Source organism: Sceloporus occidentalis, unplaced genomic scaffold (assembly GCF_023333645.1).
Source record: "Sceloporus occidentalis isolate IW3139 unplaced genomic scaffold, rSceOcc1.0.p SCAF_1, whole genome shotgun sequence".
Lineage (NCBI taxonomy): Eukaryota > Metazoa > Chordata > Lepidosauria > Squamata > Phrynosomatidae > Sceloporus > Sceloporus occidentalis.
The window spans coordinates 66,009,097-66,024,028 of NW_028316981.1; the positions used below are offsets into that span (position 1 = coordinate 66,009,097).

Sequence of the window (14,932 nt, forward strand, 5' to 3'; positions counted from 1 at the left end):
GATACGTGGAATGAAGAACCATGCAAAGATGGATCCCAAATTTTTGAAAGCGAGATGGTAGTGGCACTAAGAGAAATTGGAAAGAATACAAGATCAGAAACAGACGATATCCCAACTGAACTGCTTCAACCCATGCAAACAGAATGTATTCCAGTGACAACTAAAACTAAAACATGCCAACAAATACGGAAAACAAAACAGTGGCCAACAGATGGCAATTGATCAATATGCATCCCCATTCACAAAAAAGGAGACACAAAAGATGGCAACAACTATAGGACAATGCAATATTCCATATTCCATGCAAGCAAAATTATGCTAAAAGTTCTGCACCATAGACTCCAATCATATACAAAGCGAGAAATCCCAAGGGTGCAAGTGGGTTTCAGGAAAGAAGATGCACTAGGGACCACATTGCAAACATATGATGGATAATGGTGTGCACCAAGGAATTATAGAAGAAAGTAAGCATATGCTTTATAGATTATAGCAAATCCTTTGACTGCATATAGACCATGAAAAGCTCTCAAATCTTAGACCATGAAAATCCTCTCAAAGAAATGGAACTGCCACTACATCTGACAGTTCTGTTGAGGAATCTTTACTTAGGACAAGAGGCTACCATAAGCACAAAACATGGAGAAACAAAATGGTTCCCACCTGGCAATGGGGTCAGGCAAGGCTGCATATTCTGCTCTGGTCAGGCCCCACCTGGAATACTGTGTCCAGTTCTGTGCACCACAATTTAAAAACGATGTTGAAAAACTGGAGCGTGTCTAAAGGAGGGCGACTAAAATTGTGAAGGGTCTGGAAACCATGCCCATGAGGAATGATTTAGGGAGATGGGGATGTTTAGCTTGAAGAAGAGAAAGTTAAAAGGTGATATGATAGCCCTGTTTAAATATTTGAAGTGATGTCATGTTGAGGAGGGAGCAAGCTTGTTTTCTGCTGCTCCAGAGACTAGGACCTGGAACAATGGATGGAAGCTACAGGAAAAGAGATTCCACCTCAACATTAGGAAGAACTTCCTCACAGTAAGGGCTGTTCGACAATGGAACACTCTTCCTCAATGGAGAGTGGTGAAGTCTCCTTCCTTGGAGGTCTTTAAGCAGAGGCTGGATGGCCATCTATCCTGAACATTAAAGTCAGAATTGTCCAAGCCATTATATTCCCCATCACCATGGAGGGATGTCAGACCTGGACAGTCAAGACAGTGGATAGGAGAAAATTCATTTGGGATGTGGTGTTGGAGAAGAGTGTTGAGGATACTATGGATAGCCAAAAAGACAAACAATTGTGTTCTAGAACAAATCAAGACTAAACTCTCTCTGGAAACCAAGGCCTCATATAGACAGGCCAAAATAAAGCTGCTTCGGGTCACATTGGAGGTATGCTGTTTAAATGATGCATATGTCCTAAGAGTCTGGAAGCCATGTCAAAGCCAACCAAATTGTGCGGCGCTGCTGCGTAGCAAGAAAGGAGTGCACGGAAGTGGCTCCTTTTTTGCGGCACAGTTGCGCCGTGCCAAAGCACCAACGACAGTGCAATGATGTGCCAGCGGCGCAGCCCCATTTGGATGCTGTGCCGCTGGCACGTCATCAGTGCGCATACCATCTGGATGGTGCTGCGCAGCTGCGGTGTGCCCATGACATGCTAGGGTTGCAGGGCATGTGCACGCCCTGTCCCCGAGCAACCCTAGCACGTCATGGGCGCACTGCAAAGGGCCTGCCTGTACCGGGCCCAAGATAACTAAATTAAGACAGTCTTTCTTTGGCCAACTTTTTTTTAGATTTGTCCCAAACTTAGCACTCCCTCTTGAATGCCATGCCCTTGTGGACTCACTATTTCCATCCCCCCCACCCTTACTGTACTCATATTTATATTTGACCATCTGATGGTCACCTGAGGATTAGATTCTTTAGAAAAGACAATAATGCTGGGGAAAGTAGAGGGCAATAGAGAGGAAGACTGCACACCAAATGGGTAGACCCAATCAGGGAGGTCTCATGTCATGGAATTGCAGAGTTGGAAGAGACCACAAGGGCCATCCAGTCCAACCCCCTGCCATGCAGGAACTCTCAATCAAAGCATCCCCGACAGATGGTCATCCAGCTTCTGTTTAAAGACCTCCAAGGAAGGAGACTCTACTACACTCCAAGGGAGTGTGTCCCACTGTTGAACAGCCCTTACTTGAGGTATTTATTTCAAAGTGGAAGAAAAACAAAGGATGTAAATGAGAAAAATGTGGGGACTGGGAATTAGATGGAAACTGTATACCTGGAAGTCCTGCTAGTTTTACTTTCTTAGGGAGATATAACTGTACACTTTCAGATGCCAAAAGATGTTGATGAAAAAGTAGGGCTAGAATAATTAGAATCACGGAGTTGGAAAGGCTATCTAATCCAATCTTCTGCCATGCAGGAATATACATTTAAAAAATCCTTTAAGAACTGGCCATGCAATTTGTATTTTAAAACCTCCATACATAGATTATCCACCACATTCTGAGATGGTCTATTCCACTGTCAAATGGCTCTTGCAATCAAAATGCTATTCCTTATATTTAGGTGGGAACATTCTAATTTGAATCCATTGGTTCTTGTCATGGTCTCTGGAGCAGCAGAAAACAATCTAGCTTCATTTTCTACATGACATCCATTCAGGTATTTAAATATAACTATTATGTTCTCTTCTCCAAAAACTAACATTGAAGATTTTAAGACTACATTTTGTTCTGGAGTTATGCATCTTTAGCAGGAATAAGATCACCATTCATTTTGCAATGGTGGAACAAGAAGATATGTAATGCAGTGAATATGATCTAATGCAAGTATAATTTAGTGAATTTACATTAGAGATGAGCTACTGATGCACATTACTTATGTAATTCTACACCTGTGATCCCACATCATTGTCATAATGATAAAAACAGAGCTGGTGGAGCAGAAGGAGTAGATTTTAATTCAGAGTCCATCCTACTCAGACTCTGCTCAGACAATGCTGTAATGTTGTGCTTGCAGAAAAGATGATGTAAGAACAACTTTGTGGTCAGTGGATAACTCCAAAGGACTATCCCCTATCTTCTCCCTCCCACTGTCTGTTACCACAGCCTCCTCTGAGCTTTGGATTTGATTAACTAAGAGGCTAACCATATAGGCCCAACAATGTTACACATACTACATACCAAAAGGGGGTTATGTATAGCCCCTTGATATCATGTAGCATGGAATATACAAATGTCTAAGTGGGAGCTTTGGTCAGAGTGCCTATTATGCAGAGGGAACACTTGGGGCTGTTTGAGCAAACAACAAAGGGAAGAAATGGTGATGAATAGAAGTTGTTTTCTCTCAGAAAGATCACAGAGGCTTTGCAGGACTCCTGGCACAAACCTGCAAAGGAAACTGTAGTTGCATGTCTGTAGATTGGGATGCAAGAAAAAGAGACCCCATACAGGTAATCATAGGGAGATGCCTCCTTCTGGATATTGACTCTTGAACAATCTTGTCCTTTTTTTCCAAAAATAGAGTTTCTCCTTTTCTGTATGAAAAAACTCCACTTGTTTAATACACCTCCATTGCCTGACAGGTTATTCTGCTGTCTCCAACACTAGGGAAATAAGCAGTGTGCGGTCTGGAGTCCCTGTTTTCCAAAGTGCCACCCATGGACTGGCCAAGGCTATGGGGGACCCCACTCCAGAAACCATTTTTTTTATTCCTTTTGATATGCTGCTACTGGACAAACAGAAGTTCGTCTTGTAGGAATAGAGCCCGGATATATGGAATAGAACAAAAAATCAACTCAGGTAAACTTCCAGTGCAAGCTTCTGCCTTGGATGAGTGAGTATAGTCTCTGCAATTACAGTAGTCTTCCCTGTGCACCTGGAGCCAAGCACATAGCACTGGTGGCAATAAACAGTGGGATGCCATTTTTTTCTCCCTCTTTCTTCCCTAAGATCTTGTGTTACTCAGTAATGCAAGACAGGAATTCAGCAACATCTAGCATGAAAATATACTATTTTAAATATTTTAATATTTTTGAGCATAAAAAACATTACCCTGGCAAGACAGGATTTTGACTGATAAGGGCATCTGCTAAATGTAGCTGGACATTATGATGGTAGGGTCTTCTTTACAATATCTGGCTGGGGCATATTATAATTTTTTGCTGTTGTTTGGATCTGCCAGTAGTTTTAAAGTTAGAACTTAGAGTGACTTATTAATTGATTATTTAATTTTACATTTATTACTGTGAGATGTTTAATTATTGCCATACATCTCCTGAGTCTACCTGATCTGGAATTCCAAAATCGAAAATATTCCAAAATTGTCCATATGGGTGGCTGAGACAGTGATACCTTTGCTTTCTGGTGGTTCAGTGCACACAAACTTTGTTTCATGCTCAGAATTATTTTAAAAAATTGTACAGTCAAACCCTCTGTTTATGTGGGCTTCGAATCCACGTCACTCGATTACACACTAGGGTCAGTCAGAGGGACATAAAATGGGGTGCCTGTGCCTGTGGCGTATTTCCATTTTTGCCAGGGGGTCTGGAACGGACCCCCCATGAAAACGGAAGGGCAACTGTATATACAATTACCTCCAGGCTATGTGTATACGGTGTATATGAAACCTAAATGAATTTTGTGTTTAGACTTGGGTCTTATCTCCAAAATATCTCATTATGTGTATGCACCAATTCCAAAATCAAAAAAATCCAAAATCCCAAACACTTCTGGTACCAAGCATTTTGGATAAGGGGGGCTCAACCTGTACAGTGGACCCTTGTTATATGCTGGGGTTTGGCCCCAAGATCCCCCGTGGATAACAAAACCCATGGATGCTCAAGTTCCATTAAATATAATGACATAGCAAAATGGTGTCCCTTATAAAAAATGGAAAATCAAGGTTTGATATTTGAAATTTATGCTTTTTCTGAACATTATCAAACCATGGATGCTTGAATCCGTGTATAAGAAATCCATGTATAAGAAGGGCCGACTGTATTTATTTTGCCTGTCATTTTTAAGCAGAAAGATCAGATATAAATATGTGAATAACCATGCTCATGTGTGAAGTTGGAAGCCATGGGTGTATTCCCACTCCCCCCCCCCCCCGGTTTACACTACAACTTTTAAAAGGTGAGAATGGCCATGTGGAAGCTATACTTAATTTTTTCAAGGGTACTCTTGCTCACTCTGCCTACACAGAGCACTCTGTTAGCCCACAGTGCTGTTTTCTAGAGAGTCCATTCTTCCTTGACATGGATTGCCTTCTTTCTCCATGCTTTCTCTTCTCATACAAACACCAAAACAGTGGATTGTCCATATGGTACTGGTGTGATCTACAAGGAGGCTTCAGTGTTTCTTTGGGGGAGGGGGGGGGGCTTTAGACCTATGTGTATTTTGTTCAGGCCTCTTATATAACAGAATATGAGTGAGTTGGTTGGTATGACTGAAATAGTACTCTTTCCTTCCTTCCAAGACTAGAACAAGGCATTTGGGTCCCTGGAGCATGTCCAAAAACAGCCACCACCCCCTTTGGTCATATGTGTATGATACATTTCCTTAGAGCACGATGGACAACTTTCCCCCAGGCCCCCCATGAGTTACATCCCCCAATACCTCTGTTTTCCTGTGCAGACCTTCTCAAAATGGTGACAGGAAGTGAAGGAACATCTCTTCTTGTACTTGTGTATGTGTGTGTCCGTGCCAGCATACAGTTCCAGCAGAACCATGGTGTCCCTAAATGTTGAGGGTTCAAAAGCATTTGCTTCAGTTGCAGTATTGATAAACTAAGCCTTGCTTTCTCATTCCAAAATGGCAAAATGCTGATCATTTCCTCTGATCTGTCAGGAATTTATCTGAGGACAGTCCTTGAGCTTGTGGATATGAATACCAGTTTATGCCCTTCAACCCGTGGGAAATAGAGCCATCTAAAAAAAAGAGGATGCTGTGGTTGCGTCTTGGTAGTGTGCTTGTAACTGGTATATAAGAGGGTGTGTGAGGTTGGTTTCCTGATACCACTGTGGGGTGTCTGCCGCTATTGTGCTTTGGTGACTTATCTCATGGGCTGTATGAGGGCATCTGGAGTGCTTGGTGCTGTGATTGGTGGCTCAGAGGTAGGAATGGCAGAAGGCTATAGGGATGGATAATGCTTTATTCGGTCTTGAATGACATTAGTACTGTATGATTTTTCTTTCTTCTTTGCTGGTGACTGGGGGTTTAGTGGGACTATATGATCAGTTGATCCTGGAAGTAAATAGGGGGTGGGGAGAGATGGAAATAGTAGGCGGCCATTGCCAAAGCCTGTCAAGGAAGAGCATGGGCATGTTCCGAAAGCTGAATTAAAATGTAGAAAGATGCTAAATACAGACAGTTTTTCATTTCAGAACTAAACATGAAATTAAGGAGAGTAAGCCATTCACTTTATAGAGATGTTAGCTTTAAACAGAAAAAATATAAAACCAGCCAACATATTAAAACTTGCATTTCAAAAGTGAGCTGTCACCAGATAATTAGCAAAAATAGTTTCTTTTTTAAAAAACAAAACATAGTTGTATGTATCAAAATGTAGGCAAGCCTGTTTGCATACATTTTTCTAGGGACTCATGAAGTGCACAATGTCAAATACTGTCAGAATTATTAAGTCAGTAAATAAGATAGACAAATGTAATTTCAAATGTTCATAATTTGGCTGGATCCATAGAAGGGATTAGATGGAGAAAGGATTCAATGAAGCATTTTGATACTATGATATAGTTGTAAACAAAAAGATGTATAGGAAATTGGATATAGGACCATACACTTTATTTGAAAAACATATTATGGTAAGTCATAATTTGGTGGTTTGGTGTTAATCTGGGAAGAAATAACAATAGTCTACAATGGTCTGTTTCAGTTTCATTGCTGTTTGGTATCTTAATGGTCTTGTATGCAAGGAATGCAGAATAGAGTGCATTACTAAGTGGCATTTCCACTTTAAAAAATCCAGTACTAAATCTCTATGTTGCCTTTTTGTTTTAAATGTGGAAAATATGAAGAGTAGTTTGGTAAGATTCTTGGTGTACCTTCTGGGAAGGAAGGAAAAAATCAAGGTGTATGTTCACTCTTCTAAATTTCTGCACAAATCCTTTGAAAGATTATAAATATTGGGACATTCTGTATTAAGACTTTGAAAACCTAGGATCAAAGAATCATAGTGGATCTTGGTTTGAACCTTTAAACACAACACTGCTTTCTATGAGTTCTTATGCAATAGCCTCTAAAAAGCTTCAAGGAGTGGAAGATGCCTGTTATTTTTTTAAAAAAGATTACTGAATTGTTTCTTAAAATTGATAGCCAAACAAAGCTTTAAACGTTAAAGGTTCTTGAAATGGGGATGTTCTCATTCTTCTTTTCAGCAATTTTAAAAAGAAAAATGCTGCTATCCTAACCTTTTTTAATCTCTTTCCCAAGCCTCCCTGGTGCTCAAACACTGCCATTGCTTATGCTATTCTCTTAACTCATTTTCTGAAAACCTCAGCTGAATAGCACATCCAGGACTATATGGTAGTGTACTGTAACTGAAACAAGGATGCCAGGTCCTCCCACTCAGTTAATGTCAAGCACCACAAATTGATATTCTTAGAGACCATATTTTGCAACTGGATAGGAAAAGAAACTGACCAAGAAAGTACACTGAACTATTCTATTTCCTAAACCACTTGGAAGGGGCCCACAAAATGTGAGACAGAGAGGCACTCCTCAGACAATTTCCCAGAATAGACCTCTGGTGATCTTTTTGGGTGGAGTCATGCAACGGCGATTATTTCTCCCCCATACTTTATGGAGAGTTTTTTTTAAAAAAAAACATTTTTGGGCCAAATTTAGTTAATTATGTAGTGGATTTGTTTAGAATAATGTGAGATCATAGTACTATTTCAGATAATTTGACAGTGGGACTAACAGAACGCATCTTAATAAAAGTTTGTTTCCCCTGTTTTGGCCCATTTCTTTTTTCAGCCTGTGAAGCCGCCTAGTTAAATAGATCTTTACTGCTTTTTCCAACTGAATGTCATATTAACATTTGTTTCCAGGCAGGCATGGAGGATATGTCGTCTTCCTGATGTGCAGTTCTTATCAGGCCTAGCCAGCATAGTCTATGGTATAGGCTAATGGAAGCTGAGGTCTAACAACAGATGTAGAGCCATATATTCCCCATCCCCATTTTAAGGGAATATGGTGTTTAATGATGTTCAGACTTGAAAGAAGAAGTCTACTTAAACTTCTTTTGGGTAGATGACATCATATTTGAACGTGTGTCAAGTGAAGGAATTAGAGAAATATGGCTAAATCTGATATTAATCTCACTTAGAGGCCCATTGAAATCAATGTGAGTAACAGTTCAGTTTAATGTGTCTCTTCTAGGCAGGACTAACACCATGTTTAGCCCAGAGAAAGGAGACAGAAACATGTTTTTGCTTTTATTCTCATTCTTTTTACATGGAAGAAAGGACTATTTAGTCAAGTAGACTTTTAGTATTTGTGCTTGAGAGTGTAGCATTTTGTAAAAACATACAAAGAATGGTTTTGGTTAAATGCAGTCAAGGTCACAAAACAGACTAATTGAAATAAATGGGATTTAAAATAGTCAGATTGGCTTCAGTGAGCCCACTCTAAAAAAATATGCAGGTATGAAAGAAGTATATAAAATTAGAGGAAAACATTTTCAAAACATTAAATCCCTAATTGCCAAGCTTCCCCTGTTAAGGCATTAATTTTGGTAAGGGAAGTTGGTTTTCAGGCATTGATCTACCAGACTGATTTTTATTGACTAAAGGTTCATATGATGACACTGATTATGGCTATTCCACCTCCAAGGATGATTCACATCCATCTGTATAAACAAGTAGGAAACATTAGGATCAAGGTTTGAAGTGTATCAAAACAAACCACATCCTGAAATAAGAGCAGAAGACACACACGCACACACACACACACACACACACACACACAGAGAGAGAGAGAGAGAATCTTTTACTTTCAAGACAGGGAAGGCTCAAATAGTCAGATCCCTAGATACTAAAATGCCCCCTCATAAGTTTTTTTTAAAAGCTTTCAAAAGTTCTGTATTTCAAATATACTAATTTATGGATTAAATCATAACACCTTAATAATTAATTCTCTTTAACTCAGGTGCAGTTGGTTGATAATGCTAGTTAATAGTTCAGCATAGTTTTGAGATAGAGTGTGAATAATTTGTTGGTATGTCAGGTAACACATTGTATTAATAAACTCGTGTGTGTGTGTGTGTGTGTGAGAGAGAGAGAGAGAGAGAGAGTTGTGTGCCCTTGAGTCATTTCCAGCTTACGGTGATTTTAAGATTTTCTTGCCAAGATTCAGAAGGGGGGGGGGGGTGCCATTGCCATCCTCTGAAGCTGAGAGAGTGTGACTTGCCCAAAGTCATCCAGTGCCTTTCAATGGCTGAGCTGGGAGTCAAACCCTGGTCTCCCAGAGTCCTAGTCCAACACTCAAACCACTACACCATGCTGGCTCTCAATATCTATCTGCCTGCCTATGTGTCTGTCTGTCTGTCTGTCTATCTAGCTATCTAGCTATCTCTCCCTCCCTTCCTTCCCGGATACACACACACACACGCGCGTGTGTGTGTGTGTGTGTGTGTGTGTGTGTATCTGAGGGGGAAAGGAACAAAAATCTAGTGATAATGCTTTCTTGCTTTAAAAAAAACACAAATGGCCTCAAATATTAATCCTTTAATATTAATTGTTAATGCTACTTTTGATTAACAATGTGTAATCATGATGAAGGCAGATTAATCTGCCCTTTCAAACAGTAAAAAAAACCCTAAAGTAAAATAGAGCAATGGGGGCGGGGTGGACTAAAAGAAAAAACCCCTTCCAGGAAAAAAAGGGAAGAAAGAAAAGTTATCTGACTCTGTGGCTAATGTTTTACCAAGGGCTGCTCCTTCCTACTCCCTTCTTTTTTCTGCCCCTTTCCCAGCTCTGCCTTGGGAGCTCTGCTTCCTGCAAGGGCAGAATCTGACATGGCCCCTTGGCTGCTTTCTTCAGCAACTCCTCCTCCTCCTGGGCCTTGCTTTCAAACACTCTGTGCATTTGGAGAGCCTGATCTTGTGCAGAAAATATCCCTGACATTTGAAGAGCTCCAGGGATTCAGGGAGCATGCTCAGTCCTCTCTCTCTGTCTGCTAGGAAGAGGAAGCTAGTTTACATAGGAGTCATACCAAGCATAGCCTGCATGTCAGTGCAGTTAACTTGCAGCAGGCTGTGAGCAGAAGAAGGAGCATGTCTTTGTCCTAGGAAGTTTTCAGTGCTCTTCCCCCTCCTCCTCACCAATCTGGAGGGAGACCTAGGAGCAGTTTCAACAGGATCTGGGGACACAATATACTTCAGACTCTCTGTCTCTAGTTCAAGAGGAAGGGGATTTCTTCCTCCCTCCCCCACTTTCCCCTCCAGATTCTCCCCTTTTTAAAAAATATACTTTGTTTTGCTTAGTCGGAGGCTGGGCCTTGAGCTTGTGGAAGTCGGAAAAGAGCCAGGAGCTACTCAAGCAGCCGCCTTTGCCTGCGTGCTTGTTTTGGTTTTGGAGGGGCGAAAAGCAAGCAAGCTGGTCTTCTTTGCTAGCCCACTAAATGCTATTTATGAAGATGGACCTGTTGAACTATCAGTACTTGGACAAGATGAACAACAACATTGGCATTCTTCGCCAATACGAAGGTAACTCAAATTCATAGTGCACTGTAATGTTACGCCTTTGTAAGTTCAAGTGGGCTGTCTCTCCTGTGTTCGACTTTTGACAGTATTTGGCTTATTTTGTTTCCTTTGTGTTACAGTTGGGATTTTGCAACAGTATTTGATCTTTTAGCTTGGAAAGGTTCCCCTCCCTCCTTGAAACATTGTGACATTCTGAGACAGGAGAAAGGGTGTATTTTGGTGTGGGAAGAGCTTACAAAGGTAACCTGGTTGTGTGAGAGGGAGTTTTGTTTAACACTTTTCTGCTGGGAGGTGTTATGTGGAAAATGCCCATTAGCTCCAACATGCTTCACTTTCTATGTTGTCGTGGAGGGCAGACAAATGGTGACAATGGCTGAATCATGGGGTGACGTGTGGTTGTTTTGTCTGAGGCTGGTGGCAGTTTTTAGGGCATCCATAAAGAGTTTTTACTACTTTGCTCCAGGGATTGAAGGGTGTCTGTGCTGCAGAATACAGAGTGGCCCTTTGTTTGACTTCTCATTTCCTGTACAGCTCTGAGAAAGCTCTGACACAGAGGGCTGCCTCCCCTTCTCTTCCCCTCCTCACTCCCACATCTCCTCCCTCCAGACTCTCTCTTTCTCCCCCTAGCAGAAAGGACTACACAGCTGCAAGAAAACACAACTTTATGGTCATCTTCTGGGTGGCTTCTCTCGCCTCTTCCTTCCCACCCCCATGTTTGTGCTTTGCTGACATAGAGCTGTTTGTTCCAACTATTCACATTTTGCAGGAGCATTTCCCCCACCCACCCCCTTCATTTATTTATCTATTTATTTATTTTACTAATCCTGGCAGTGAGATATGGTAGAACTTTTGCTGCTTTTTTAGCTGTTGGAGCTTTATGTACGTGCAGTTCAAAGAAGCTGTAATGGCTTGGCTTAAGAAAGAAAGGCACCCCTGAGCTAATTCTGCTTGGCAGTGCGGCTGTTTTTCTGTTGCCACACACACAAACATTGCACAAATCTCTCTCCTTACCCTCAATTTTTGGCTGGCATTTTTCCCCCATGATTGTCGAGACTCTGTTTTTCTGTGATGGTCAAGCAAACCTAAATGTAAATCTGCTGTGGTTAGAGAAAAGAACAAATAAATGAGGTGTTTCCATTTAGAAACATGTTAGGAGACTCGCAAGGCCTGTATTTTCAATGTAACCCGGAGGCTGTTGATTCTGTATTCCCAGCTAGTTAGTCTGAGGGGTGTCAGCCCCTTGTTTCTAAGGAGCAGATATTAGAAGGAATTGTTTATAAATCTGAAAGTGTGACAGAGAAGTAGAAAATGATATAAATCAATGTGACTGTGGCAGATATTACTCTGAATGTCTTCAGAGATTTTTCAACAGGTTTCCCTCCTTTTATCCCCCTTCAAATTTTGCTGCTTTTAGGTTTGCTAGTAGTAGACCGGTCCTTTTTAAAAAGTGTTTTTGTTGTACTGAACCTATAATATGCTGCCTTTTAGTATTTATTAGTTTTTAATGCTGCAGTTAAGCATGTATGAATTGAAAGACAGAATAGGAATCAGAAAGGCTTGCCCAAGGAGATTTGAAGCCTGGTCTTCAGGGTCCTAGTCCAACACACAAAGCACTTAGTATATAATCACTTACAATGCTCTTCAGTGCCTGTAATGGTGTTCTTATTGAAAGAGATTTATAAACTGTGTACAAGAATACAGAAACTTTTACAGAGGAATATAAACATTTACTCCTGACTTACTGTTAATATTTTTTCCAGAATTGGATCTGCTCTGATTCTTCCCAGGATGCTTCTTTTACCAGGTAGAATAATTGTAATTAGAAATCAGAGCAATGGAGAAATCTAGAAGAGCCAAACATAATTTTACATCAGATAATCTTTCTTGCAAGGAATATATTTATGCATTTATAAAGCATGAGAGCTTTCAAGAAGTGAACCTCCTCACATATCTGACTACTCTGTTCATTTGGGCATGACCTTAAATTTTAGGGTTGAGCTCTTAAGCAACTTTCCAAACAACCTTCATTTCTAAGCATTATTTCAGGCGTTGTTCATTTGAAGTAGGAATCCAGATCTCTTTTCCTTTACTGCAGTTAACATTTCCCAGCACTTTAATGTTGATATGAGAAAATGTGATTTCTCCCCATCCCATCACTTCTGATTGTATAATTGATTGCCATACAGGAATTATGTAGAGAGATCTTGTACCACCTTTGAGACTAACCGAAAGAAAGAAGTTGGTAGCATGAGCTTTCGTAAACTTCAGTCTACGTAGAGGAAATCGTTTTGTAGTTACAGGATAGTGGTTAATTGATGAATGATGACCAGTGAGAATACTCTTACTTCTTCCTATCCACATTATTTTATGCTTCCCTCTTCAAAATGGCATGTTGGATGAGTATTCCCCTATTTTACATTTCAGGTGCTGGATTGCTCAACCATTTATCTGGCTTGGTCTTCCCTTCAATTTTCATCCATCTGTGTGGGTGTGCCTATCCCTCATCTCCCCAGTACAGCTATGTAGATAGAGATGCGTTTTTAAGGCATTGCAGACAATTTGACCATCTTCTTACTGGACTAGTTCATGAACAGAATACCATAATATTCTTTGCATGGTACAACTGTTTTCCCATAGACTTCTGGTTGGCCACTGTGTGAATATTATGCTTGACTAAACAAGCCTTTGGTCCAAACCAGCATGACTCTTCTTATGTTATCAAAATGCAATTGAAGGGCATACACTTATCTTTCGGTAGTTCAGTATACATCAGTTTTCAATCCTGCCCCTTCTCGCATGTCACCTTTTGGCTTCCATGTGAGTTTAATGGAGTAGGGAGGAAAGTTGTAGCATGCAGTGATGGGGAGACTGACACTTCAAAGAGAAGTGTTAAGCAAGGCAGCTGTATCTGCCAATATCCTGATTTCCCCAGGATGCTTTTGGGCCTATGTTGGAACCCAGAAGCATTCTGGGGAAATCAAGGTGGCATTGGCTGAAGACACTTCTTTTTGGAATAAGTTTTAAAAGAATAATATTTCTACATAGAGGTCAATGTTGGTGGTAGTGTAAGCCTCAGTGTTTACTATGTCATACATGGTGTGTGTGGGGGGAGGTTGGGATGTATTATTGGGATTAATTCCCTATGTTGCTTGTTGTTGTGTGCCTTCAAGCCATTTTCAAGTTCTGGTGACCCTAAGGTGAACCAATCATGGGGTTTTCTGGGGCTGAGAGTGTGTGACTCACCAAGGTCACCCAGTGGGCAGGAATAAAACCCTGATCTTCACAGTCATATTCAAACACTCAAACCACTAAACCGCACTGGCACTCCAAGGTTGCTTATGAATATTAAATGTACACAGTTTAAAATTGCATAAATGCCTAAAACTGGACCACATCTCACTAAAGATGTTGGTTCAAGCAAAGATCCAGGAAAGAAACTTGCTACATGGCTTTGGGTAAATTTCTGTGCTTCTGCTTCAGTTCCTACCTGTAAAGTGAGATTAATATTCATAGAGTTTGTTGTGGGAACACAAGTCTAGTAAAGTTCTTCGGGTTCATCACAAGATTTCAGTAGGATTTCTGGCCTTAGTTGTGTGACTAATTCCCATTGATTTTTATCTGGATTGCACACAGACTGTAGAGTGTTGTTAATTATGCATGCAATCTATTTGAATGTCTCCTCATCAGCCATTTTCAAGTCAGTGAGAGCTATGCAAGAGGAGGTAGTGCTGAGGACATATTCATGCTGCATTGCACCTTAAAAAGTGCTACGGAAGTGAGTAATTTGATGGCTGCCTCACTTCACCTCTTTGCTCTCTGTTACAATGCTAGAACTCAGGATCAGCTGCTGAAGCAAAGAGGTGGGAAGTTCAGGACAGGACACATAAGAGGAAGCGCTTTTCACTGTGCATAGTTAAACTCTGGTATTTGCTGCTGCAAGATGTATTGATGGCTGCCAAATTAGAAAGCTCTAAAAGCCAATTGGACAAATAGATGGAGAGTTATGACTGTCAGTGAGTACCAGTCACAATGGATATTGTATACAAGAGGGAATATACATGTGCTAGGGTGCTGTTGCACTCACATCCTGCTTGTGTATTTCCTATGGTTATCCACTTGGCCAGAGTGTGAACAGTATGATGGACTAGTGGGCCTGGGGTCTGATCCAGCATAGTGTTTGTTATAGTCTTCCCCCAAGTGGTGAG

The 14,932-nt window shown here is 40.8% G+C and overlaps 1 protein-coding gene across 2 annotated transcripts in view; it reads left to right on the forward strand.

Annotated features, from left to right (window-relative positions):
• Window positions 1-14,932, forward strand: part of LOC149321513 (transcription cofactor vestigial-like protein 4) — a 144,754-nt gene that overhangs the window by 48,614 nt on the left and 81,208 nt on the right. Inside the window, exon 1 of one of the 2 annotated variants that reach the window (XM_089523445.1) lies at window positions 10,169-10,730. The exons of the other annotated variant lie outside the window; for it this stretch is intronic. Coding sequence (XP_089379571.1) covers window positions 10,646-10,730 — 85 coding nt within the window. The 5' untranslated portion in view covers window positions 10,169-10,645. Of the gene's footprint in view, window positions 1-10,168; window positions 10,731-14,932 lie in introns of those variants that run through there. 2 annotated transcript variants of the gene reach the window in all.